At 38.4% G+C, this 26,759-nt stretch overlaps 1 protein-coding gene across 1 annotated transcript in view; it reads right to left on the bottom strand.

Annotated features, from left to right (window-relative positions):
• Positions 1–1,892: 1,892 nt before the first annotated feature.
• LOC150089024 (zinc finger CCHC domain-containing protein 8 homolog) overlaps positions 1,893–26,759 on the bottom strand; it is a 94,275-nt gene continuing 69,408 nt past the window's right edge. The window contains exons 11-13 of the mRNA XM_090369779.1: positions 13,282–13,359; positions 5,436–5,529; positions 1,893–2,658 (exon numbers count right to left, since the gene is read on the bottom strand). Coding sequence (XP_090225905.1) covers positions 2,207–2,658; positions 5,436–5,529; positions 13,282–13,359 — 624 coding nt within the window. The 3' untranslated portion in view covers positions 1,893–2,206. The remainder of the gene's footprint in view (positions 2,659–5,435; positions 5,530–13,281; positions 13,360–26,759) is intronic.

Here is a 26,759-nt window from a genome sequence, read left to right as displayed (position 1 = left end):
GCTAGGTCAGAGTATATCCGAAATGGCACGGCTGGTGGGGTGCTCACGGTCAGCCGTGGTTAGTACCTACTGAAGCAGTCCGAGGAGGGGGAACCCATGAACCACTGGCGAGGTGTTCAATGACCACTGCTCATCGATGCTCGAGGTGAGCGAAGGCTCTCCCACCCAGATGGTACATGGCAACAGAAGGGCGACTGTGGCACAACTTGCCAGTAATTGGAATGCTGGTGACGGGAGTAATGTGCCACAACACATAATATATCGAACCCTGCTGAAAATGAGGCTGCGTAGCCGCAGGCTGCTCCGAGTGCCCTGCTAACCACAGTTCACCGGCAACAGCACCTACAATGGGCACACATGCATCAAAACTGGACCTTGAGTGCTCGGAAGAAGGTCATCTGGTCCAATGAATCACTTTTCCTGTTGCACCATGTGGACGGCCAGGTACACGTGTGTGTGTTGTTTATCCGGGGAAGTGATAGCACCTGGATGCACTGTGGGACAAAAGCAAGCCGGTGGCGGTGGTGTCATGCTTTGGACGATGTTCTGCTGGGATACCTGGGTCCAGTCATCCATGTGCTAGGCACTCTGACATCTACCACCTACCTAAACATCATTGTTGACCAGGTACACCCTTTCGTGACAACGGTCTTACCCTCTGGCAATGCCATCTTTCAGCAAGATAATGCATTGGATTGTTCGAGACTGTTTCGCGGAACATGAGGAAGACTACCAGGTATCGCCCTGGCCTCCAAATTCCCCAGGCATCAATCCCATCGAGCATCTGTGGTTTGTATTGGAACAGAAACTCTGATCTGCAGCATCTCAACCACGGACCTTACAGGAGTTAAAGGATCTGCTGGTTACGTGTTGGTACCAGATACCACAAGACATTTAGAAATCTTGTGGCGTCCATGCCATGCCGGATACAAGCTGTTTTGGCTGCACTTGGAAGACGAACATTATAATAGGTGGGTGGTCATAATGTTTTGGCTCATCGGTGTACATCTTGTTATTATTAATGTTAACAAGCAAAAACTAAATATACAAAGGAATATTTCCTAATTCTGCTTTAAAATGAGTATTTTGATGAGTAATGCAAGTATATTGCACAAAGACTACAATACAACTTTTAATGGTTTATTAAAGAGCATCCTAGGGACAAAATGTGGAAAAATATGTTCACATCACAATGAACATTTACAACTGTAAGCATTTTGTGCGAATTTTTACTGGCAGTATTTCATTTCTTTTATCACTGGCAGTATGATAATTACAGAATTTGTACAGCAAAGATAAAACAAGTAACACAATAGCAACATTAAATGTTGCAAATCGAATGTGGCCGACTGATTCTGTATATATTGCATCTTAGGTGAATATATAAACAAAAATGGTAATTTAGTAAAAAAAAAAAAAAATTAATTTGAGCATTTCTTCTTTTCTAACACTGCTGTAGAATGTGGAATAATATGGCAGATATTTTGTGATATAAGGCTTATAAATATAACTAAATAATATTTAAGTTTCCTCTGGGGGTAAGTGGGAGAGAAAGAGAGAACATGCTACAGCAACTATTCAACTTTGTCCTATATATATTTTCTTGAAATGCATACAACAGTTCAACTGTAAACGAAACACACACACACACATATATATATATATGGTTTCTGTACACTAATAACCACACAATTACTATGCGAGAATGTGCACTCTTCTCCTCCCCTCTCCCTCCTTTAAATAACAATTAACCTTAGAACTATCAAGGTAGAAAAGTTTGATAAAACACATTTCATTTATTACAAATAAGTTAAAAACTATCAATGTCATTATTCCTAAACAAATGTTTCATGAATCCATTTTCTTGGTAAGGATGCAACCCAAGTGATTTTGCATTAAAATGTCAGTACCATATAAAAATACTCTTTTTGTGCTGTAAATAGAATTGTGCTTTAAATGGCTTGTTTCAAAAAAGTAAAAGAAAACCAGAGCATAGTTTTGTTTAGAAACTGCCATTGCTTTGAATCTGAGCAATGGCAGGATGATAAGGTGGGATTCTTAATATTAGTTTCCCCAAATCCACACACCTTTGATGGTTCTAGGGTTAAAACTGCATTTCAAGAAGAAATATCACTATTATACTGATGGGTGGATATATGAATATATACAGGTTTCGAACATCAATAATTGCTATACACAACTTACATCAAACATGCCCAAGCTTCTGGCGCACGTTCTGCAATACCACCCTCATTTTCTCAAATGTTCCTGTAGCATCAGGAAGATTTTCATATGGTATATGTTCTGTGATGTCTTTTGCAAAATTTGTGCATTTTGGGAGTTTATTAAATGGATTTTCTGTTAAAATTATAGGTGTACCAGGACTAACACTTAGTGATGCACTGCGAGAACCAACAGGTGTATCCTTGATGCTCTCAGTGGATGAAGAACTTCTGCTAGATGTTCTCTGAGGAGTATCAGTTACAAAGTTACTGTTTTCACTTTCAGATTCAGTTTCTGTATATAGTGATTGAGTTTCAATAATGAATAATTCTTTTACATCTTCATTATCTTCCTCTTTTTTGCTCTGCAGGTCCAAAGGTGATTCGGGAGATGGAGACTGGCATTCATCCTCTTTAAATTGGAGATGAGTTTTCCCTGTGTAGACAGTATATTTGTCAAAATCAGCCAAAAACAAATGTATTTTTCATTAGCTTTTTTTGTATTAGTCATGTGCCATACACAAGGGGACACACAAATTTAAATTAAGAGAAAATTAATTGCAATAAAAAAATACTAAAGCTGCATGTGTTTCTAAAGTATATGCAAAAAATTCTGAGACACATACACTCTAGGGTTCATAATAAGGAAAAAAACAGTACACAAACATCTGATTCATAATTGTTATGGAGCTAGAGTCATTTTAATTTTGAAAATGGCCATGGAGTTTTTAGTGGTAAAGTTACAGCAGTTTTAGAAACCAAGCATCTACAGGGTGACCTGATTGAGATATCTGAAGTTTTGATAAAGTCAAGTAAACTAAATGCCAAGTGCAACTTTTCATTAGTCATGTGCCACACACAAGGGGACACACAAATTTAAATTAAGAGGAGATAATTTTAAAACATTTGTTTAAAAATTTCCTCTGGTCAAAGAGTGACTGACTGTTCAAATAAATTCTCATTCTCATGTGGAGATTGTAAGTTTGTCTAAATTTAAGGAGAGACTAGACAAAACTTGAAGGAACAGATAAATAATGTAAGGGAAAGGTGTGGTTATTCTGGGTTTTTTTAATGCTATATAAGCTTGATTCTTTTCATATGCAATATTTTGAGGAGAAAATTCAAAAAATCCTAACACAAAAATTGAACAAGTACACACAAGTATAAAGATGTTATACAAAAAAAAATAATAAATAAAATAACCTAGTGTCTCTCTCTCTCTCTTTTTTTTTTTCCAAACTCAAGTCACAAAAGTTTTTAAACACCCATTGTAACTATACATTTGTGCTCATTAAATTTTAAAAATGATATAGAAATTAAGGCTGTTTTAACTTTACTCAATATCAGCATGAATGCTGAATGACTAAAAACTTAATAAAAGTTCCATTAATAAGAAAATTAATTGCAGAAAAATTTTTATTGTTATATGATAAAAGGATCAGTTGCATTTTAGTCATTGTTTTCAAAGGAAGTTAAGCTTACAGAACAGAAAAATAACTGATAATAATTTCACATATACTGAATTTATAATAATAAACTGTATAAATACAACTTATTATACACTGGTGTGCAAAATTTAAAGACCAGTCAGGATTTCATCTGTAGCTGTTGTCGTTATTTGGTTTTTAGGAGCATTAGCAACTAAGGCCAGGGATATGCGGTGGTCATTCCCTGACCTTTCCACATCCTCCATATTTGGTGGATCACGGGCTTGAACCCGGTCTAATCAAGAAGCGTGTGCTACACACTGCTGCTCTTGCCCACCTGGCTACAGAGGCGCCACAGTCGAGGGACTTTATTCAAAAATGGCAACATAGCACTGGCTGCCATGATACAGATACATCACTGCCAAAGATGGAACAAAGGGAAGAGGTGGCCCTCAGTAAGAGATATGGCCAACCCTAATGTCGATGCAGGCTTTGCACTGCCTGTCCATACTTAGAACAATGTTGTTGATAAGTTCTTGCGGTAACATTGTCCATTCCTCTGTCAGCGCCATCTTCAGCTAGTGAACATTTTCTGGTAGGTGTGGACGTGCTGCTAGATGTCTTCCCAGGGTGCCCCATATGTGTTTGATGGGATTTAGATCGGGGGAAACGGGCAGGCCAATCCATACGAACAATGTCCTCACTTTCTAAAAGCATATCAACAGCCGCAGTTCGGTGGGGTGTGGCGTTATCATTCATAAACACGAACTCGGGGAAGGATTACCTCAGTACAGTAGCATTCACATACCGCCTTCCAGTATCTGGAGTTGTGTACATCCATCCAAGATAACACCTCCCCGGACGAGAACACCTCAACCGCCATATTGATCCCTTTCAGTGATGTTTGCAGGGTGATACCGGGTGCCAACCTCTCACCAGATTAGCTGATGTCCAGAATCGCTGCTGAGACTGAATCTACTCTCATCGGTAAAGAGTACCTTAAGTAAAGATTTTGTGGTTGCAACCTTTAGAAATAGTGTTGGTCCTTAAGTTTTGCACACCAGTGTAATACAGTCACAGTAAGAACAGGCTGTCACAGCAGTGTCTTATATTTTAAATAAAACTGAACATTGCCCTTTTAAGGAATATTTATTTAAGGATAGTGCAATCCAAGGAGGAGTATAATAGTGAGTAAAAATCTTTGTACTTTATGCAGTTTTATCTAGGTAACTTAACATCTGCTATATTACACAAACTTCCTGAAATAATTTGAAGTGGTCACGAAAGGTATTGTTGTAAAGTCGTTAAAGGCATGCAGAAGCTTCCATATCACAGCAGATATTCAAAAAGGCCTCCTTGAGCAGTAATACAAGTGTGATTATGTCTTCACACCATAAACTCAGAAAATGGTATAAATAATGGATATTACAAGTTTTAAAAAAAATTGAGAACTAGCAAATGGGAAATGACATTAAAATCCTACTCTCTTAACGTTTCAGTGTCTGCAATAAGTTTACTTTAACTCTGCTATTTTTGCTTCTAAGGTTACAAATTATTTTCCCTGAATAGCAATTCCTTTTATTCTCTTTTGCTATCTTCAAAGAACATAAAATCAATAATAAGCTTCTAAGAAGTAGCATTCTGCCTCTGAAATTTAATAAAAATCCGGGTGTTATTTTGTTTGCTTAATCCATATACAGGCCCACCTTTTTCTTTAAAATTTTTAAAGAAAGAAAAATATTTTTAAACATAAACACTAAAAGAAATATCAGGAATCAAACCATACCTAGTGGTCCTTCAAGTTTCACATCTGATTCATTTTTAATACGTTTTATACCACGGTTGGACTTGACCTTGCGTTTTTTGTAATTTGTGGAATCCTATTAGAAAAAATAATTATGTTATTATGCATTGGTTATTACATTTTTTATTAAATGAAAAAATTTTAAATGATAATATAGTTGAACTTCAAATGAATTTTTGTTAAGCTGAAACAAATTTACATTACTAAACAAAATCCTTATCTCTTCTTTTTGATTACTCAAATTTCTACAATTTACTTTTTATTTTTAAAAAAGTCTTTTTTTTTTTAAACTTCTTACAATATATTAATATTTGACCTTTTCCTAATGAATTGAAATACTTATTAATCAAAGTTAATTTTTTAATGAAAAATTTCAATACGTATTTTTTTACACTTGTTATTTTCAAATTTGTATTAAATGTGCTAAAAAAAAAACTACAAACATAAAACAGAAACAGGAAACTATTAGTCTCTTCCATTTTCAAGTTCATAAAAGCATTTTAAAGTGCAAATTTAAATACATTTTGTATATATTTAGGAAGCTAGCCAGAGGAAGAACTACTAAATGATATTTTTCATGTGGGCCTGTGAAGCTTGGAATTTTTTTTTCCCCCATACCTCAACTGGAGATGAATTAGCAAGGCACATGATGCAAGAAAGCAAACACTGTAATTTGCAAAACAAGCCTTTCTTTGTAAGAGCAACCTTTTGTTCCATTTACTAATCTTGTTGCCCTTCTCTGTACTTGTTAGCAGCTCTACATCCTTCTTAAAATGAGGCCTCCAGACCTCAAGGTGTGGCCTGACCATTGCCTTATACAAGGGGATAATCAACTCCTTATCTCTACTAGAAAAATTCCTGTATATCACTGACAAGACACCATGAGCTACTCTTGCAGACCATCTGCACTGCTCAGAAAATTTAATATCTGCCTGCACAATTACCCCAGGTCCTTTTCATTCTCTACCACTGTCAGCGTAGTACCACACAGTTGATACATTACTCTGGGGTTACTGCTTCCTACATGCAGTACTTTACATTTGTCAATGTTAAACTTCAGTTGCCATCTCTCAGCCCATCTACTCAACTTTTCTAGATCCTGTTGCAACAGCATACTGTCATTAGTGTCATTAACAACCTGCCGACTTCATATCGTCTGCAAACTTGGACGTTAAGCCTGATATACCATCATCAATATCATTAATAAATACAGAAAACAATAATGGACCCAACATGAAGAGCAGTGTCCATTGATTTCGCGCGCACACGTACGTGTGTGGTGGTGTTGTTGTTATTTGGTTTTTAGGAGCATTACCAACTAAGGCCAATATTGCTCCGAGAATATGTAGTGGTCATTTCCTGACCTTTCCGCATCCTCCGTATTTGGTGTACGTGTGTGTGGGAGGGAGGGAAAATGATGCACATACACATGGTGATTCCAAAAGATCTGGGCAAAGTTGGGGTGTACTTCAGTTCACTTCAAAAAAAAAAACAATTAAAAAGTTCTGAAAATGCTTCCTTGCCAAGTTACAGCCTGTTGCTACTTTTGATGGTTATCATGAAAAGTATTGCTGTAAAAGTATTAAAGGTCATAGCAGACATTCAAAATGGCCTACTTCAGCAGTATACAAGTTCAACAATTACCAGGGTGTTCAAGACTGTGACAGCCACAATGCACTCACAAGGACTTTCGTACTTTCTAACTGGAACTGAAAAGACTAAAAGTTTCATGTTTCTAAACAAAAATTTATGGGATACAAAAACCTGGTGAGTGTGGAGGCCATGTGGTTAGCCACCTTGACCTATCCAATGATCAGGATAACACGAGTTCAGTAACTCATGAGCAGTAATGCTCAAATGTGGGAGAGCTCCATGCATAAACTGCATGTGCTCTCATCTGTAATGGTACATCTCTGAGCAATGCAGGAAGATCACTTTCCATAAAAATCTCTGTAAATCAAATAGTCACCCACAATACTCAAACATTTATGATGAACTGTTGCTGATTCCAAGATTGAACAATTACACAAGAATTCATCCACCTACACTGCTGATTATGAAAACCGATGATCCATTTTTGGCAACTTACACCTCATTTGCAAAGAGAACTCACTAAATGATGCAAGGGACAACACATTGCTGCATATAATAGTTGCCAAATATAACATGCTGAAAAACTGTTTGGTGAGAGGGCCTATGCTGTAAATAATAAGGATGAGAGTGCTACTTGTGAGAAATCCTTCAGACTGCTGCTTGTGTCCACAGATCTAGGATTTCTCACAAATCCAAGATCTGACGGATCTAAGGTTCTCCTCAATCAGGCTCAGAACCTGTTCTTCTAACTTGGGTCTCTCTCTCTCTCTCTCTCTTTTCCCCCCACAAGGCGCCTCCATAGCCAGGTGAGCAGGAGCAGCAGTGCATAGCACACGCTTCTTTATTAGACCTAGACCGGGATTCGAGCCCGTGACCACCAAATATGGAGGATGCGGAACGGTCAGAGAATGACCACCGCATATCCCCGGAGCAATATGACCTTAGTTGATAATGTTCCTAAAAAAAAACCAAAACCAAACCCCCCCTCCCCACATCCACCAGCTCAATGTTTTACAGACACAAACAATCCATTTCTTCTAAGATGAAAATCAATGGGACACAAATAATGGAGTCACAGGTTAAAGAAACATTGCAGGATCATCTAGACAGGACTGTGGTTATAATTCAGAAAGAGAATGGGTTTGTTAAGAGGAAGTCTTGTCTGACCAATTTTATTGGATACTATGATATGGTCACAAAGGAACTGGATGCAAAAAATAATTTTGATATTATATACTTGGATTTCAGGAAAGCTTTTGACACTGTTGCACATGGAAGACTGCTGTACAAACTGAAGCAGCATGGAATTAAGGGCAAGCTGCTGCTATGGATAAAGGGATGGTTGTGTGGGAGAAGATAGAGTGGTAATCAATGAACACTGCTCTTCGTGGACTAATATTATTAGTCCATAAAGGACACTGTCATGGACACCAATTTTCATGGACTAATAGTCGAGTGTCCCAGGGTTCGGTGTTGGGCCCACAGTTGTTTTCTATATTTATCAATGATATTCATGAAAGTATATCAGGCTTAATGTCCAATTTTGCAGATGATACAAAGGTTAGCAGGGTTGTTAATGAGAGTATGACACTGCAACAGGATCAAGAAAAACTGGGCAGACGGGTTGAGAGGTGGCAACTAAAGTTTAACACTGGCAAATGAAAAGCACTGCATATGAGTACAAGTAACTCCAGAGTAACCTATAAACTGTGCAGTACTACACTCAGGGAAGTGTAGAATCAAAAAGACCTGGAGATAATTGTGCAGTCAGATATGAAGTTTTCTGAGCAGTGTAAACAGGCTGCCAGAGTAGCTGATGGGGTGATTATCCCTTTGTATAAGGCAATGGTCAGGCCACACCTTGGGTACTGCATACAGGTCTGGATGCAGTACCCAAGGAATGATGTAGAGTTGCTGGAATGAGTACAGAGAAGGGGAAATGAGATTGATGAGGGGAACAAAGAGTTCTTCTTACCAAGAACAGCTTAAGGTTCTACAAATTGCAATGTCTGGAGACTAGGCACCTGCGAGGTTGTTGTTGTTGTTGTTTATTTGGTTTTTAGGAGCATTAGCAACTAAGGCCATATTGCTCCGGGATATGCGGTGGTCATTCCCTGACCTTTCGCATCCTCCGTATTTGGTGGTGATGGGTTCGAACCCCAGTCTAATCAAGAATCGTGTGTTATGCACTGCTCCTTCCCACCTGGCTACAGAGGCGCCTACCTGCGAGGTGATCTGATTGAGGTGTATAAGGCTTTGAATGGTTTGAGCAAGCTCAATGCTGATGAAATTCTTCCTCTTACTCAGATTATGAACCTGAGGGGGCATAAATTCAAATTGAGGAAAGATACTTGTAAAACAGATGAGCATAACTTTGCCTTTAGCCATCGGGTGGTTGATTACTGGAACAAACTTCCATCGGTTGTTGTGGAAGTTGATATCTTAAATAAATTCAAGAAAGAAACTGGACAAACTTTTGGAGTGAATGGATGGGTGAAATGGGATTTTTTTTTTTTTTTTTGCTGATGCTATATAAGCTTGCTTTCTTGCAGTATATGCTTCTACTAATGCTAATCTTTCATCTTGTGTGTGTGTATATTTACACAGGCTGTTTCAAAAGTACATGCAAGAAATTCTGGAGCATATTATTAGTTTCAAAATAACAGGAAGAGAAAACTAACATAAACATGTGTCTGATTCTGAACAGTTACAGAGGTATGATTGTTTGAATTTTAAAAAAATGGCTATGGAGTCTGAATGGTTAAAAATAATAAAAAATAATGAATGAGAATAATATAAAGCTGGTATGAATGAGCAGTTTACTAAGTACATGTATGTTCATTCTTATTTATTTTTTACCATTCAAACTCAAAAGCCATTTTTTAAAAAATTCAAATAGTCAGATCTGTAGCCATTCAGAATCAGACATGTTTATATGGCTTTTTTTTTTGTTAAAAAATAAAAAAATATAAAAGTATTAAAAAAATAATATAAGTATGACAACAGAGGATTATTAATATAAACTCTGAAGCTACTTTTATATCTGATCTTGTAGGGGATACTAGTTGCAATACATCAACCCATATAAAACACTTCCTACACTGATATATACATATCGTAATATGGTGATTTTAACACATATGAAAGTTGCAGAAATGGTGCAATTTCATCATTGCACCATGAAATGTACCATAAAATGGTACATTTCATCATTATTTCAAAAAAAAAAAAAAAAAAGAACAGAACAGAATTTGGACTGCCTTCTTTTTTTTCATTATGCATTATATTTATGAAGAATGGAAATATTTGCTAAACAAGAATCTCAGAATAACATAATATTTAGGTAGTTGCTAAGGTAAAAGACAGAGAATAATTATACAAACCAATATGAAATTCTCTACACTGCTCTACACTCTCTACAAAGCGGGTGGTTGGTTGGTGGAACAGACTGCCATCCCTTGTGGTGGAGGTTGATAGCCTAAATAAGTTTAAGGCTCAGCTGGACAGGTATTTTGAACGAACAGAGGGGTTAAGTGGAAGTGGGTTTTTTTTTTTTTTTTTTGGCTGATGCTGCATAAGCTTGCTTTCTTGCATCAAATGCCTCTACTAATGCTAATGCTCAGAAAACTTCATATCTGCCCATATCATAACTTCAAGGCCCCTCTCTTCCTGTTTTTAATTCAATCCCACCAACCATATAATTTATTTTGGGGTTGCTATTCTCCAAGTGTAAGTAAAACCTTGCATTTTGCTCCATTAAAACGTAGCTATCACTTTTCTGATCATTCTTGCAGCATGTTCAAGTCATCCTGAAGGAACGCTGCTTGGTACTGATCATTAACTACTCCAACAATCTTTATGTCATCTGCAAATTTTGACATCAAGTCCTCCATCCCATCATCAATGTTGTTTGTGAAAATCAGAAACAACGGTGGTCCAAGAACTGATCCTTGGGAAACCCCACTCCTGACTTGACACCAATGGGAAGAATATCCATTAATCACAACCCTCTGCCTTGCAGCCACCCTGTCCATCTTAGAATCTCTCCAGTAATCCCAACATGTTCCAGCATATACAATAACCTCTGATGGTGGACTAAGTCAAATGCATTGCTAAAATCCAAATAAACTATGCTGAAATTGTTCCCTACATCCAGCTCACAATTAACTGTGTCAAAATAGCCTACTAAGTTAGTTAAACATGATTTTCCCTTAACAAAGCCATGTTGTGTGCTATTCAGAATACAATATCTATCTAAATCTCCCTGGATTGCACTCTTAATCATTGCCTCTAAGATTTTCTCCACCACCAAAGTCAACCTAATTGGTCTGTGTTTTTCCTTTATGTTTGGCAATACGTTGACACTTCTCCAATCCAAAGGAATCTCTCGAGATGAACTCATAATTAACTTGAATGGTTCAATACGCTCCCTAGTGGCCTTCTCAGCTCCAGAAGCATTACTTGCCCTTGTGCTCGGAAGTTTTTCTAATAAACAATCATCTATAATTACGAAATAACTAACTTCATATTGTTCCACAGCCTCTTTTTTTCAACATGAAGGGTCTTTCTTCAGTAAACACATATGCAAAATATCTTTTCAATTCATCTGCAAAATCAGCTGGGCTGTCTAAGGCTTTCCCACATCCAATGCACAAGGGTCCGATCTGATTCGCTTTTTTCTTCCTTGTATTCACATATATGAAAAATTCCTCGTCTCTGTTCTTTGCTATCTATCTTAGCCAGAGCTTTTTCATACACAGCCTTGGCCTCTCTAACCTTATCTGTGGTACTGTTACAAATTTACTTGTAGCTGTTGTAGGCTTCAGTACTATTCACTGCTCTGTAACTATCCCATGCTATCTTTTTCTGCTCTATTTGACTGGCTAGCTCTGCATTCATCCATTTTGGGATCCTCCTGCTCTTCCTCCTCCTGCAATATTTTATTAATGGTATATATGCAATCATAGCTTCTGTGATTTTGGCTTTGAAGGTAATTCCATAATTCAAGTGTATTCATCCTCACTCTGCAATCCGCCCAATTAATAGATGCATACAGTGCATTAAAAACTGTTAAAGTCCCCTCTTCTGAAATCAAAAACCCGTGCCTTTACTTTCAACTGCTGCAACATCTTTCTTCATCCTGACGACTGCATGATCACTACTTGTCAATGGTTCTTGTATTTTAAGCCCTATGATGTCATATAATTCATGAGTAAAGATGAGGTCAAGAATGTTCTCACCCCTAGTATTATTTCTGACATGCTGATACAAATAATAATCATGTAGTTTATTTAGAAAAATATTTCACCAAGTTGAATTTCCTTGAATTTCCCTCCCACTTATCCAATCAATCTGGGGCAGACTGAAGTCATGCACAGAACATTTGTGCTTGCTTGCCCATTCCATTTGCATGTAAAGACTCGTTATATTCTTCACAATCTTTTAGTCTGTAGATTCCATACAGATTCTATGCTGGCAGATTTAACTTCAGATTCAGCAAAAGTTCTTTTTGCATTCTTGCTGCTTTTAATAAGAAGCATGACAGCACTGCCCCTCCTATCTTCCCTCTCTTTCCTAAATACATTGGGGATGATGAGGTCCATAGTGGACCTCATCATCCCCAATTTCCAGATGGCACCATGTTTCTGTTAGCCCTATTATGGTAGCATTAGATGTCCTAACCAGGAGTTCAACTTTAGCCATTTTATTGACAACACTCATGACATTACTCTAAACAGTTAATACTAAGTATTCTTCTACAGTTTACTACCCTGACACACCCCTTGAAGTTATTTAAGCATATTTTCCTATCTTTTAAGTTCAAAATACAGGTGAGACCAATAGTCACCAATCACTCCTCCTTAGGAAGACTGTCAGTTATCTTTTTATCTGAATTGCCTTTACATTCTCCTTTGTTTGAATTGTCTTTCTGTTTTAATAAATTTAGTATATTTTTGTTTCTCCTTCAGAAAACAAGAATTTATTTATTACCGTGGAACATTTTCTTCTTTAACATTATAATTTTTCAGTTTTCAAATGGGTTTAGTATACTTTCTGATCTGTTTATACTTTAGTCATTTATATGTACATATATAAATTTTAATTATTTTCTTATTTAGCAACAGAACTTTAGTACTTTGCTACAATGAAATATTAGACACTGAAACAAAGATATTTGTAACCAAATGAGGATCAAATAATAGGCAGAATGCATAAAGTATTATGAAATACTTACAGATATATTCAGATTTTTTTCTGCTTCAGATCTCAGTTGATGTTTTTGTAGTGGAGGCATCTGTAAAACTCTATGTTCCTAAAAGTAGAAACAAAATTGATTGTTTGTCTTCTTATAATTACTGATTGTCTTCTTATAATTACTTGAAACTGCCACTAAAACCTTACATTCTATATGTGTATTATTAGGGGAGTCCAGAAAGTAAGGTACAAATAGGGTAGCTGGAAAGAGATGCACATAACAGAATGCATGATCTAAATACTTAAACTGAAACACTTCAACTACATAAAGTTTTTACAATCTATTTATTGTTAACAGAGTCTAAAAATCATACATTTTTAGACTCTGTTAACAGACTGTAAGTGATTGTAAACTTCCCATTATTTTGACCCTTTGATGATTTTGTAATGGTAACAGCAACAATTACAATTGGCAAAGAAATGGAGGAGGAAACATCTGCAAATCATACAATCTGTTAGATCTTATTAACAATAAATAGATTCTAAAAATTTCATAAAAGCAAAGCAAGTTCAAGTTCAAGTATTCAGATCAAGAATAATCTGTGCAACAATACTGTTAAAATATTATATTATTAACTTCAGATATTATATTTACTGTTCAAATTATGTTATACAGTAAAATCTCGTTAATACAAACTCGGCTTATACAAAATACTCGTTTATATGAAGTATATACCATTCCCCTGCGAAAGGATAGGCTTTTCTATATAAATATATTCATTTATTATAAAATTCAGTTAATATGTATTACAAAGTTCGTTTTCACTCCGTGAGAAATAAATATTGTTATATTGTATGTTTAATACAAATCTTAGCACAGCTGTCCGATTATTGCCCCTATTATTGCCTCTGGCCACCCAGTTCCTTGCTTCTCGAAGGATGGCACTGACTTGTTAGAAATTATTTTTGTGTAAACAAAACCAGTTTATAGTAGCTACAACATAAGTGCATTCTGAAAAACATCATGTTAAATTAACAAAAGAATAAAAACAGTTTTTCTAAGTTGTTTACATACACACCCTCGCTCTCCAAGGGATTAAAGTCAGTTGCAATTGTTACACCAGTTCAAAGAATCTTTTGCTACAGTACACAGCAATCTATTTTTTGTGCCATTTTGTCTGAGCTGATGTCTTTTTTGGAACGTGTGGCTTTAAATTAATTTAAAGTTTGTTTATATTAAACAGTTAGACAAGATTTTGCCCACATGATGGACAAGATTTTGCAGCTCCAGCAAACGCTAAGTTTTTAATTATATTTAGCTGTTTGACCTTAATCCTTCACTCTCCAAGGGATTAAGGTCAGTTGCAATTGTTACACCAATTCAAAAAATCTTTTGCTACAGTATACAGCAATCTATTTTTTGTGCCATTTTGTCTGAGCTGATGTCTTCTTTGGAACGAGTGGCTTTAAATTAATTTAAAGTTAGTTTATATTAAACAGTTAGACAAGATTTTGCCCACATGATGGACAAGATTTTGCAGCTCCAGCAAATGCTAAGTTTTTAATTATATTTAGCTGTTTCATTGACTTAATTGTTATGTTAAATTACTTTCTATAAGTAGCTTATAGACCTAGTCAAGCTCCTTGGTTTATTTTTAATTTGGATAGCGATTTTGAAAGTTAATTAATACTTAGTGTCCATAGATTTACCGTTCGTAACTTTCTGTCATTGTTATACGATACAACATATATCCCAAACTAGATAGCAAAAGGTTTAACGTAAAACTAGATGGCGATGCGTAGCACTGATTAGAAATCTGTTAGCATAGTATAGTACTATCAATTAATCAGTAAAATTTATTAATCTTATTAAATTTCATTGTCAATTAAATTGTACTTTTTTAACTAAATACATATAATGACCTAGATTTTACAAATGTAACATTATAAATTAATACATATAACTTTGTGGGAGACACGAAAGTCATATGACATAACTCTGAGATAATACTCGATACTGAAATATATATAGTGTTATAACTGCATTGGGATATAAGTTTAGGGTTATATTTTATATTGAAATTGAATCAAAATCATAACTCAGACTAGAGCAGCAAAGCAAAAGGCTCAAGCTAATGGAAGTGCTGTGTCTCAAGGGAGAACTGAGGGGGCCGATTGTCTTCTGAATCACAGCATTTTGAAATGTACTGCTTGTTTGATGTTTGTAGAACGATGGGACATGATACTGCCAAGAGGAATGTCTTTCTGTGTGCATGATGTAAGGTATGTGAGGAAATCAGGTGCCAACTCAGCGTTGTTATGGGCAAAGCAAAAGGCTTTGCCTATATGAGAGCTTGAAGGAGAGGGTGGTTGCCCTTGAAGAATTTAAATTGAGGGCCCATCAAGTTCTCAGCTACCCACATCAATGCCAGACCTTGCACTTGAATATTTCGCAACAAAGCGGCAATCCCCAAGGCAGAATGCGCTGGTCCCACAGGAACTAGTTTTTGTCGGTGACTATTGTCAGGGAAACGAGGAACATATTATGCAAAAAGGATAGGCGGAACAGGACCATAGTATGTCTGCCAGGGGTAAAGGTTGATGACGTAGAGCAGATATCATCTTTTAAGGGCACAAAAGGTAATATTGTTGTACACAATGCGATTGATCATATTAGGAGTAGAAGACCAGAGGAATTACTTAACAAGTACAGGTCAATGCTGAAAAAAAGCCATGAGTTAGGGTTGAATTTGAAAGTGTCTGCAATTCTACCCAGACATGATAGGAGGGAATATATGATGAGAGCCTTGTCGATCAATTTGGCCCTGGAGAGACTGTGCAAGGCTCAAATGGTAGGATTTTTTTCAGCCTGGTCTGTGCTTAATAACAGGAGAGACTGCTCTACAGGGATGCGATACACTTAAACAGAAAGGGTGCAAGAATATTTTCTAATGCTATTGAGGCAGTGTTACGTGGGTCGGAAAACTGCTAGCTTGAGGAGATACACGGACTAATAGATTAACAGTAGCTGCTGGAAGAGGTAAAAGTGATTCTTACACTGCTTCTACTGGAATGAGAAGCAGCCTGGAAAACAAGGTTAGCATTAGCATTTAGTAGAGGCATATGATGCAAGAAAGCAAGCTTATACAGCATCAGCCAAAAAAAAAACACACGCCCCGATTTCACCCTTCCGTTCATTACAAGTAACTGTCCAGCTCAGCCTTAAATTTATTTAGGCTATCAACCTCCACGACAAAGGATGGAAATCTGTTCCACCAACCAACCACCCGCTGACTAAAGACAAACTTCCGCACATCTATTCTACAAATGTCTTTCCTCAATTTGAATTTATGCCCTCTCAAATGATTATTCTGAGCAAGAGGAAAAATTCCATCAGCATTGAGCATGCTCAAACCATTCAAGGCTTTATACACCTCAATCAGATCACGTCACAGGTGCCTAGTCTCCAGACACTGTAATTTGCAAAATTTAAGCCTTTCTTCGTAAGAGCAACCCTTTGTTCCATTCACTAATCTTGTTAACCTTCTCTGTACTTGTTCCAACAGTTCTACATCCTTCTTAAAATGAGGCCTCCAGACCTGTATACAGTACTCAAGGTGTGGCCTGGCTATTGCCTTATATAAGGGGATAATCACCTCTTTATCCCTGCTAGAAAAATTCCTGTATATCATTGACAAGACACTATGAGCTACTCTTGCAGCCCGTCTGCACTGTTCAGAAAACTTCATATCTGCCTGCACAATTAGCCCCAGGTCCTTTTCGTTCTCTACCACTGTCAGTGTAGTACCACAGAGTTGATACATCACTCTGGAGTTGCTGCTTCCCATATGTAGTACTTTACATTTGTCAATGTTAAACTTCATTTGCCACCTCACAGCCCATCTGCTCAACATTTCTAGATCCTGTTTCAGCAGGGTACTGTCATTAGTGTCCTTAACAACCCTGCCAACCTTCGGATCGTCTGCAAACTTGGGCATTAAGCTTGATATACCATCATCAATATCATTTATAAATACAGAAAACAACAATGGACCCAATACTGAACCCTGAGGGACTCCACTAATAACATTAGTCCACAATGAGCTGTGTTCATTGATTACAACTCTCTGTCTTCTCCCACACAACCATCCCTTTATCCATAGCAGCAATTTGCCTCCAATACCACACTGCTCCAATTTGTGCAGCAGTCTCAAAAGCAACATGTGCAACAGTATCAAAAGCCTTTCTAAAGTTGCGGGGTATTTCAAAACGGCTGGGAGTCATTGCAGAATGAGTAAATACATTGGCTGTGTTAGGGTAGCTAAAAATAGGAACAGGCACATGTATACTTGCATGTACACCAATGCTAGGAGTTTGGTGAATAAACTTGATGAATTTGAGGTGTTGGTCAAAACATCAAAGGCAGATATTGTTGGGATATCAGAGATGTGGTGTCATGCAGATATAAGGAATGCAGAAATGGAATTTGGGGAATACAATGTGTACAGGAAGTATAGACACCGTGGGAAGGAAGGAGGGGTTATGCTATTAGTTATGAAACACAAAATTCAAGGAAGTACAGCCAGTTGACATGGCTGGACAGTGCAGTTTCTAGTCAGTTTGGTGTGATATAAGCACTGGGAGAGCAAAATTGAGAGTAGGATGTGTTATAGGCCTAATGATTCTGATGAGTAGAATAAACAACTGTACAGAGAAATACAGCGGGCCAGTAAATCAGAGCATCCTATAATGGGGGATTTTAATCTCCCAGATATTAACTGGAATTTGTGGCTTGGTCACTCACACACTAGCAAGGCTTTTGTGAATTTATTGGATGATTGTTTTCTAAATCAGCATGTTTGGGAGGCAACCAGAGGGAGAAATATTCTTGATTTGATTATCAGTAGTGATTCTTCATGCATTAAGAATCTGCAGATACAGGAACCACTAGGTGGCAATGATCACAGTGTGCTGAAGTGGGATTTACTCAAGGAGGTAACTACCATCAGGGGCAAAGGGAAGGGTTATTGCTTTCGTAAAGGCAACTACGATGGTCTGAGACAGTATTTAAATTCTATACAGTGGGACCAACTGATTATGTTATTAACAGCAAATTCAAAATGGGAAGCATTCAAAGAATTAATCTTGGAAGTTAATAAGCTTTTCATACCAACTAAGAAATATTGTTCAAGGTTTAGGCCTAAATGGATGTCAGATGGACTAATGAGACATATGGCAGAGAAGAAAAATGCATGGGATACATACAAATTAACATGTGACACAGAAGCCTATGATAGATACAAGTTGATCTGTAACCAAGTCACAAAGAAGGTTAGGCTGGCAAAGGCAGATTATGAGAAATCTTTGGGAAAGGATGCAAAGAAAAACAGCAAAGAGTTCTTTGCTTATATAAACTCTAGAAGGAGATGAATCAGAATGGTCCACTTGATATCGATGGTCAATTGTTGATGATCCTGCTCAGGTAGCTAACAAACTAAATTAATATTTTGCATCGACATTCACACATGAGGAGTTATTCAGCGAGGGGAATGCCAGAGGTGTATTTAACTCTGGAAGAAAGCTAGAGAATCTTGTAATAACTGAGAGTAAAGTGGAGGAGAAATTGTTGAAGATAAACACAAGAAAGGCACCTGGGGTGGATGGGATCTATCCAGTTATATTAAAGGAGGCCGCAAAGGAAGAAAGCAAATCCTTAGCCCAAATTATGACAGGTTCCTTGAACTCAGGGGAGGCACCCATGGCTGGAGATAGTAGTAGTGGCATGTGATGCAAGAAAGCAAGTGTATGAGCTTATGCAGCATCAGCCAAAAAAAAAAAAAAAAAATCACACCATTTCCCCCAAATCCCTGTCCAGTTCCTCCTTAAATCTATTCAACCTATCAACTTCCACAACGACAGATGGAAGTTTGTTCCAGCAATTTACCACCCGCTGGCTAAAGGCAAATTTCCGCACATCTATTCTACATCTGTCTTTTCTTAATTTGAATTTATGCCCCCTTAGGTTCGTAATCTGAACAAGTGGAAGGATCCCATCAGAATTCAGCGTGCTCAACGCATTCAAGGCCTTATATACCTCAATCAGATCACCGCACAGGTGGCCTAGTCTCCAGCCAATGCAATTTGCAGAACTTAAAGACTCTCTTGGTAAGAGAATCCCTTCATTCCCCTCACCAATCTTGTTGCCTTTCTCTGTACACGCTCAAGTAAATCTACATCCTTCCTAAAATGAGGCCTCCAGACCTGTACGCAGTACTCAAGGCGTGGCCTGACCATTGCCTTATTAGCATTAGTAGAGGCATTTGATGCAAGAAAGCAAGCTTATGCAGCATCAGCCAAAAAAAAATAAAATAAGAAAATAAATAAATAAATAAATAAAAAATAACCACTTCCACTTCACCCCTCTGTTCGTTCGAAATACCTGTCCAGCTAAGCCTTAAACTTATTTAGGCTATCAACTTCCACGACAAGGGATGGAAGTCTGTTCCACCTACCAACCACCTGCTGGCTAAAGGCAAATTTCCGCACATCTATCCTACATCTGTCTTTCCTCAATTTGAACTTATGCCCTCTCCGGTGATTATTCTGAGCAAGAGGAAGAATCCCATCAGCATTGAGCATGCTCAAACCATTCAATGCTTTGTACACCTCTATCAGATCACCTCGATGGTGCCTAGTCTCCAGACACTGTAATTCGCAAAACTTAAGCCTTTCTTCGTTAAGAGCACCCCTTTGTTCCATTCACCAATCTTGTTGCCCTTCTCTGTACTCGTTCCAGCATCCCTACATCCTTCTTGAAATGAGGCCTCCAGACCTGTATACAGTACTCTAGATGTGGCCTGACCATTGCCTTATATAAGGGAATAATCACCTCCTTATCCCTGCTAGAAAAATTCCTATATATCATTGACAATACACCATGAGCTACTCTTGCAGCCCGTCTGCACTGCTCAGAAAACTTCATATCTGCCTGCACAACCACCCCCAGGTCCCTTTCATTCTCTGCCACTGTCAGTGTAGTACCACCGAGTTGATACGTTGCTCTGGGGTTGCTGTTTCCCATATGTAGTACTTTACATTTGTCAATGTTAAACTTCATTTGCCACCTCTCAGCCCATCTGCCCAACCTTTCCAGATCCTGTTGCAGCAGCATAGTGTCAGTAGTGTCTTTGACAACCCTGCCAACCTTCGTATCGTCTGCAAACTTGGACATTAAGCTTGATATACCATCATCAATATCATTTATAAATACAGAGAACAATAAAGGACCCAATACTGAACCCTGAGGGACTCCACTAATAACATTAGTCCACGATGAGCAGTGTCCATTGATTACCACTCTCTGTCTTCTCCCCCTCAACCACCCCTTTATCCATAGCAGCAATTTGCCTCCAATGCCACACTGCTCCAATTTGTGCAGCAGTCTTCCATGTGCAACAGTATCAAAAGCCTTTCTATGATCCAAGTATATAATATCAAAGTTATTCCCTGCATCCAGTTCTTTTGTGACTGCATCATAGTATCCAATCAAATTGGTCAGGCAAGACTTCCCCTTAACAAAACCATGCTGTGTCCGAGCTATAACTGAAGTCTTGTCTAGATGATCCTGCAGTGCTTCTTTAACCAGTGCCTCCATTAACTTTCCGGGAACAGAAGTTAAACTCACAGGTCTATAATTACTTGTGTCAGCCTTTGATCCTCCCTTGTGAATTGGGGTCACATTTGCACATCTCCAGTCCATGGGTACCTCCCCTGAGTCCAAGGAAGCTCTCATAATTATGGCTAAGGGTTTGCTTACTTCCTTTGCTGCCTCCTTTAATATAACTGGATAGATCCCATCCACCCTAGGTGCCTTTCTTGTGTTTATCTTCAACAATTTCTCCTCCACTTTACTCTCAGTTATTACAAGATTCTCTAGCTTACTGCTAGAGTTGAATACACCTCTGGCATTCCCATCGCTGAATAACTCCTCATGTGTGAATGTCGATGCAAAATATTCATTTAGTTTGTTAGCTACCTGAGCAGGGTCATCAACAGTTGACCCATCGATATCAAGTGGACCAATCTGATTCATCCTCTTCCTTCTAGAGTTTACATAAGTAAAGAACTCTTTGCTGTTTTTCTTCGCATCCCTTGCCAAGGATCTCTCGTAATCTGACTTCGCCTGCCTAACCTCCTTTGTAACTTGGTTACAGATCAACTTGTATCTATCATAGGCTTCTGTGTCACGTGTTAATTTGTATGTATCCCATGCATTTTTCTTCTCTGCCATATGCCTCATTAGTTCATCTGACATCCATTTAGGCCTAAACCTTGAACAATATTTCTTAGTTGGTATGTAAAGCCTAGTAGCTTGCAAGATAAGTTCTTTGAATGCTTCCCATTTTGAATTTGCTGTTGGTAACATCATCAGTTGATCCCACTGTATAGAATTTAAATACTGTCTCAGTCCATCGCAGTCGCCTTTACGAAAGCAATACCCCTTCCCTTTACCCCTAATGGTAGTTACCTCTTTGAGTAACTCCCACTTCAGAACACTGTGATCACTGCCACCTAGCGGTTCATTTATCTGCAGATTCTTAATGCATGAAGAATCACTACTGATAATCAAATCAAGAGTATTACTCCCTCTAGTTGCCTCCTGAACATGCTGATGTAGAAAACAATCATCCAATAAATCCACAAAAGCCTTGCTAGTGTGTGAGTGACCAGCCCCCAAATTCCAGTCAATATCTGGGAAATTAAAATCCCCCATTATAAGACTCTCTGATTTACTGGCCCACTCTATTTCTCTGTACAGTTTCTTATTATACTCATCAGAGTCATTAGGCCTATAGCACACTCCTACTCTCAATTTTGATCTCCCAATGCTTATGTCACACCAAACTGACTCGACACTGCACTGTCCAGTGATGTCGACTGGCTTCACTTCCTTGGATTTTATGTTTCTTAACTAATAGCATAACCCCTCCTCCCTTCCTATCCTGTCTATCCTTTCTGTAGACATCGTACTCCCCAAATTCCAGTTCTGCATTCCTTATATCTGTGTGACACCACGTCTCTGAAATCCCAACAATATCTGCCTTTGATGTTTTGAGCAATAACTCAAATTCATCAAATTTATTTACTAAACTGCTAGCATTGATGTACACGCAAGTATACATGCACCTGCTCTTCCTCTTAGCCACCCTAACACAACCCATGTGTTTACTTGTACCCCCATGATTCCCAGCAGTCTCTGTAATATCCTGCATCTTATTTTCCAGGCTGCTGCTCATTCCAATAGAAGCAGTGCAAGAATCACTTTCTCCTCTGTCAGTGGCTACTGTTAATCTATTAGTCCTTGTATCCCCCCAATCTAGCAGTTTTCCGACCCACCTAACACTGCCTCGATAGCATCAGCAAACATTCTTGTACCCTTTCTATTTAAGTGTATCCCATCCCTGTAGAAGCAGTCTCTCCTGTTAACAAGTACAGACCAGGCTGAAAAAAATTCTACCCCTTGAGCCCTGCACAATCTTTCCAGGGCCGAATTGATCGACAGGGCTCTCATCATATACTCCCTCCTATCGTGTCTGGGCAGAATTGCAGACACTTTCAAATTCAACCCTTATACACGGCTTTTTTTCATCAGTGACCTGTACTTATTAAGTAATTCCGCCAGTCTCCTACTCTTAATATCATTAGTGCCAATGTGTACAACTATATCACCTTTTGCCGACCGGGCTAGCCGAGTGGGTAAAGTACCTGCCCGGCAACCCAAAGGTCGCGGGTTCGATTCCCGCCTCGGGCTTGGATCAAAGTACTGCAAAAACCTTGGGAGGTGCAATATGGCCACAGAAGCCGATGCGCCAACAACTACCAAATCAAAAAAAAAAAAAAATATATCACCTTTTGTGCCCTTAAAAGATATCCGCTCTACAACGTCATCAACCTTTGCCCCTGGCAGACATACCCTGGTCCTGTTCCACCTATCCTTTTTACAAAGCATGTTTCCCGTTTCCCTGACAATAGAGTCACCAACAACTACTAGTTCCTTTGGGACCAGCACATTCTGCCTTGGGGGTTGCCGCTGTGTTGCGCAATGACCAAGTGCAAGCTCTGGCATTGGTGTGGGCAGCTGAGAGTTTGATGGGCCCCTCACTTGTAATCCTTCAAGGGCATCCACCCTGTCCTTCAAGCTCTCATATAGGCCCATAACAACGCTGAGTTGTCGCCTGATTTCCTTACACTCCTTGCATCGTGCACATACAAAGACATCCCCAAAGGATACAAAGACATTAAGCCTGATATACCTTCGTCAATATCATTGACAATTATACAGAGGGATAATCACCTCCTTTTCCCTGCTAGCAAAATTCCTATATATCATTGACAAAACCCCACGACCTGCCCTGGCAGCTTGTCTACATTGCTCAGAAAACTTCATATCTGACTGCACAATTACTCTCAAGTCTTTTTTATTTTCTACCACCTTAACTGTAGTACCACACAGTTGGTACGTTTCTCTGGGGGTTACTTCTACCCATATGCAGTACTTTGCATTTGTCAAGGTTGAACTTCAGTTGCCACTTCTTAGCCCATCTGCCCAAATTATCTAGATCCTGTTGCAGTAGCACACTGTCATTAACAGCCCTTCCAACCTTTGTATCATCTGCAAACTTCGACATTAAGCCTGATATACCTTCGTCAATATCATTGACAAATATACAAAACAACAGTGGACCCAACACCGAACCCTGTGGGACTCCACTAATAACATTAGTCCACAAAGAGCAGCACCCATTGATTACCATCCTCTGTCTTCTCCCACTTAACCATCCTTTTATCCATTGTAGCAACTTACCCTTAATACCATTCTGCTCCAATTTGTACAATAGTCTTCCATGCGCAACAGTGTCAAAAGCTTTCCTGAAATCCAAATATATGACATCAAAATTATTTTTTCCATCCAGTTCCTTTGAAACCACATCATAATAACCTATCAAATTTATCAGACAAGACTTTCCCTTAACAAAGCCATGCTGTGTCTGAATTATTGCTGCAGTCTTGTCTAGATGATCCTGCAATGCATCTTTAACCAGTGACTCCATTATTTTACCCGGAACAGAAGTTAAACTAACTGGTCTGTAATTACTTGTGTCACCCTTCGATCCCCCTTTGTGAATTGTGGATACATTTGCACATCTCCAGTCCATGGGAACCTCCCCTGAGTCCAGGATGTGCAGATGTGAACCCAATTCACAAAGGAAGATCAAAGGGCGACAAAAGTAATTACAGACTTGTTAGTTTAACTTCTGTTCCAGGGAAATTAATGGAGGCACTGGTTAAAGAAGCACTGCAGGATCATCTAGACAAGACTTCAGTTATACCTCAGACACAGCATGGGTTTATTAAGGGAAAGTCTTGTCTGACAAATTCGACTGGATACTATGATGTGGTCACAAATGAACTGGATGCAAAGAATAATTTTGATATCATATATTTGGATCTTAGAAACGCTACTGATACTACTGTTGCACATGGAAGACTTCTGCACAAATTGGAGCAGTGTGGCACTGGAGGCAAATTGCTGTTTGTTTGTTTGTTTGTTTTGTTGGTTTTTAGGAGCATTAGCAACTAAGGCCATATTGCTCCGGGATATGCGGTGGTCATTCCTTGACCTTTCCGTATCCTCTGTATTTGGTAGTGACGGGCTCGAACCCCGGTCTAATCAAGAAGCATGTGCTGCGCACTGCTGCTCCTTCCCACCTGGCTACGGAGGCGCCTGAGGCAAACTGCTGCTATGGATAAAGGGATGGTTGGTGGGAGAAGACAGAGTAGTAATCAATGGACACTGCTCTTCGTGGACTAATGTTATTAGTGGAGTCCTTCAGGGTTCATTGTAGGGTCCACTGTTGTTTTCTGTATTTATTAATGATATTGGTGATGGTATATCAAGCTTAATGTCCAAGTTTTCAGACGACACAAAGGTTGGCAAGGTTGTTAGGGACACTACTGACAGTATGCTGCTGCAACAGGATCTAGAAAAGTTGAGCAGATGAGCTGAGAGATGGCAACTGAAGTTTAACATTGACAAATGCAAAGTACTGCATCTGTGTGGTACTACACTGACAGTGGTAGAGAACGAAAAGGACCTGGGGGTAATTGTGGAGGCAGATATGAAGTTTTCTGAGCAGCGCAGACGATCCACAAGAGTAACTCATGGTGTCTTGTCAATGATATACAGGAATTTTTCTATCAGGGATAAGGAGGTGATTAATCCCTTGTATAAGGCAATGATCACGCCACACCTTGAGTACTGTATGGAGGCCAAATTTTAAGAAGGATGTATAACTGCTGGAACAAGCAGAGAGAAGGACAACAAGATTAGTGAATGGAACAAAGGGTTGCTCTTATGAAGAAAGGCTTAGGTTTTGCAAATTAGTGTCTGGAAACTAGGCACTTGCAAGGTGATCTGACTGAGGTGTATAAAGCCTTGAATGGTTTGAGCATGCTCAATGCTGATGGGATTCTTCCTCTTGCTCAGAATAATTGCCTGAGAGGGCCTAGATTCAAATTGAGGAAAGACAGTTGTAGAATAGATGTGTGGAAGTTTGCCTTTAGCCAGAGGATGGTTGATTGCTGGAATAAACTTCCATCTGTCATTGTAGAAGTAGACAGCTTAAATAGATTCAAGGCATAGACAAACATTTGGAGTGAGTGGATGGGTGAAATGAGAAAGGTTTTTTTTTTTTTTTTTTTTTTGGCTGATGCTATATAGGCTTGCTTTCTTGCATCATGTACCTTTACTAATGCTAAATTTCATCTAGTAGTGTTAATTAAGTCTGGAAATTAAACTTAAAATTATACAAAAGGCTGATAGGATTGAACTTAGCAAAATGGACATTGTAAAGTAGTACATCCCTTTAACTACTTCATGTACAATCCCGAAAAACTGAAAAAAAACTTGAAGAACTGCGTGACACTGGAGCAGTGATAAAAAAACAAATTTCTGGTTCAAAACACGAGCTTGAAACAAAAGTTTCAAGTGGTACCAACAAATGTGTCCATCTAATTTGCCAATATCAGGTCAGATTTTGCAAGAAAATGCAAATTATCTGGCTCAGCAACATGCGATTAGCAACTTCAAATGTAGCAGTAGCTGGCTCCAAAGATTTAAACACAGGAATAGCGTGGTTTCGCGAAATGTTTGCAGTAAGTCTAGATTAGTCGACAAGGAAAAGGCTACAGACTGGTTGTGTTTTTCTATGGTACATTCTTGAAAAATATGAGCCAAAGGATATTTTTAATCTTGATGAGACAGGTTTATTTTATAATTTGCTGCCAAACAAAACATTTGCTGTTCGAAGAGAGTCTTGTCATGGTGGAAAATTAAATAAACAAAGACACTATTCTGTTATGCTGCAATTCAAATGGCAATACAAAACTATGCCCACTTTTGATCGGTAAGTTTTCTAAGCAAAGATGTTTTAAAGAAGTTAACCAACTTCCCTGTGA

Source organism: Mastigoproctus giganteus, chromosome 3 (assembly GCF_048544385.1).
Source record: "Mastigoproctus giganteus isolate SK-2022 chromosome 3, ASM4854438v1, whole genome shotgun sequence".
Lineage (NCBI taxonomy): Eukaryota > Metazoa > Arthropoda > Arachnida > Uropygi > Thelyphonidae > Mastigoproctus > Mastigoproctus giganteus.
The sequence above is the reverse complement of the archived record's forward strand: the minus strand, read 5'-3'. Positions and strand labels throughout refer to the sequence as shown.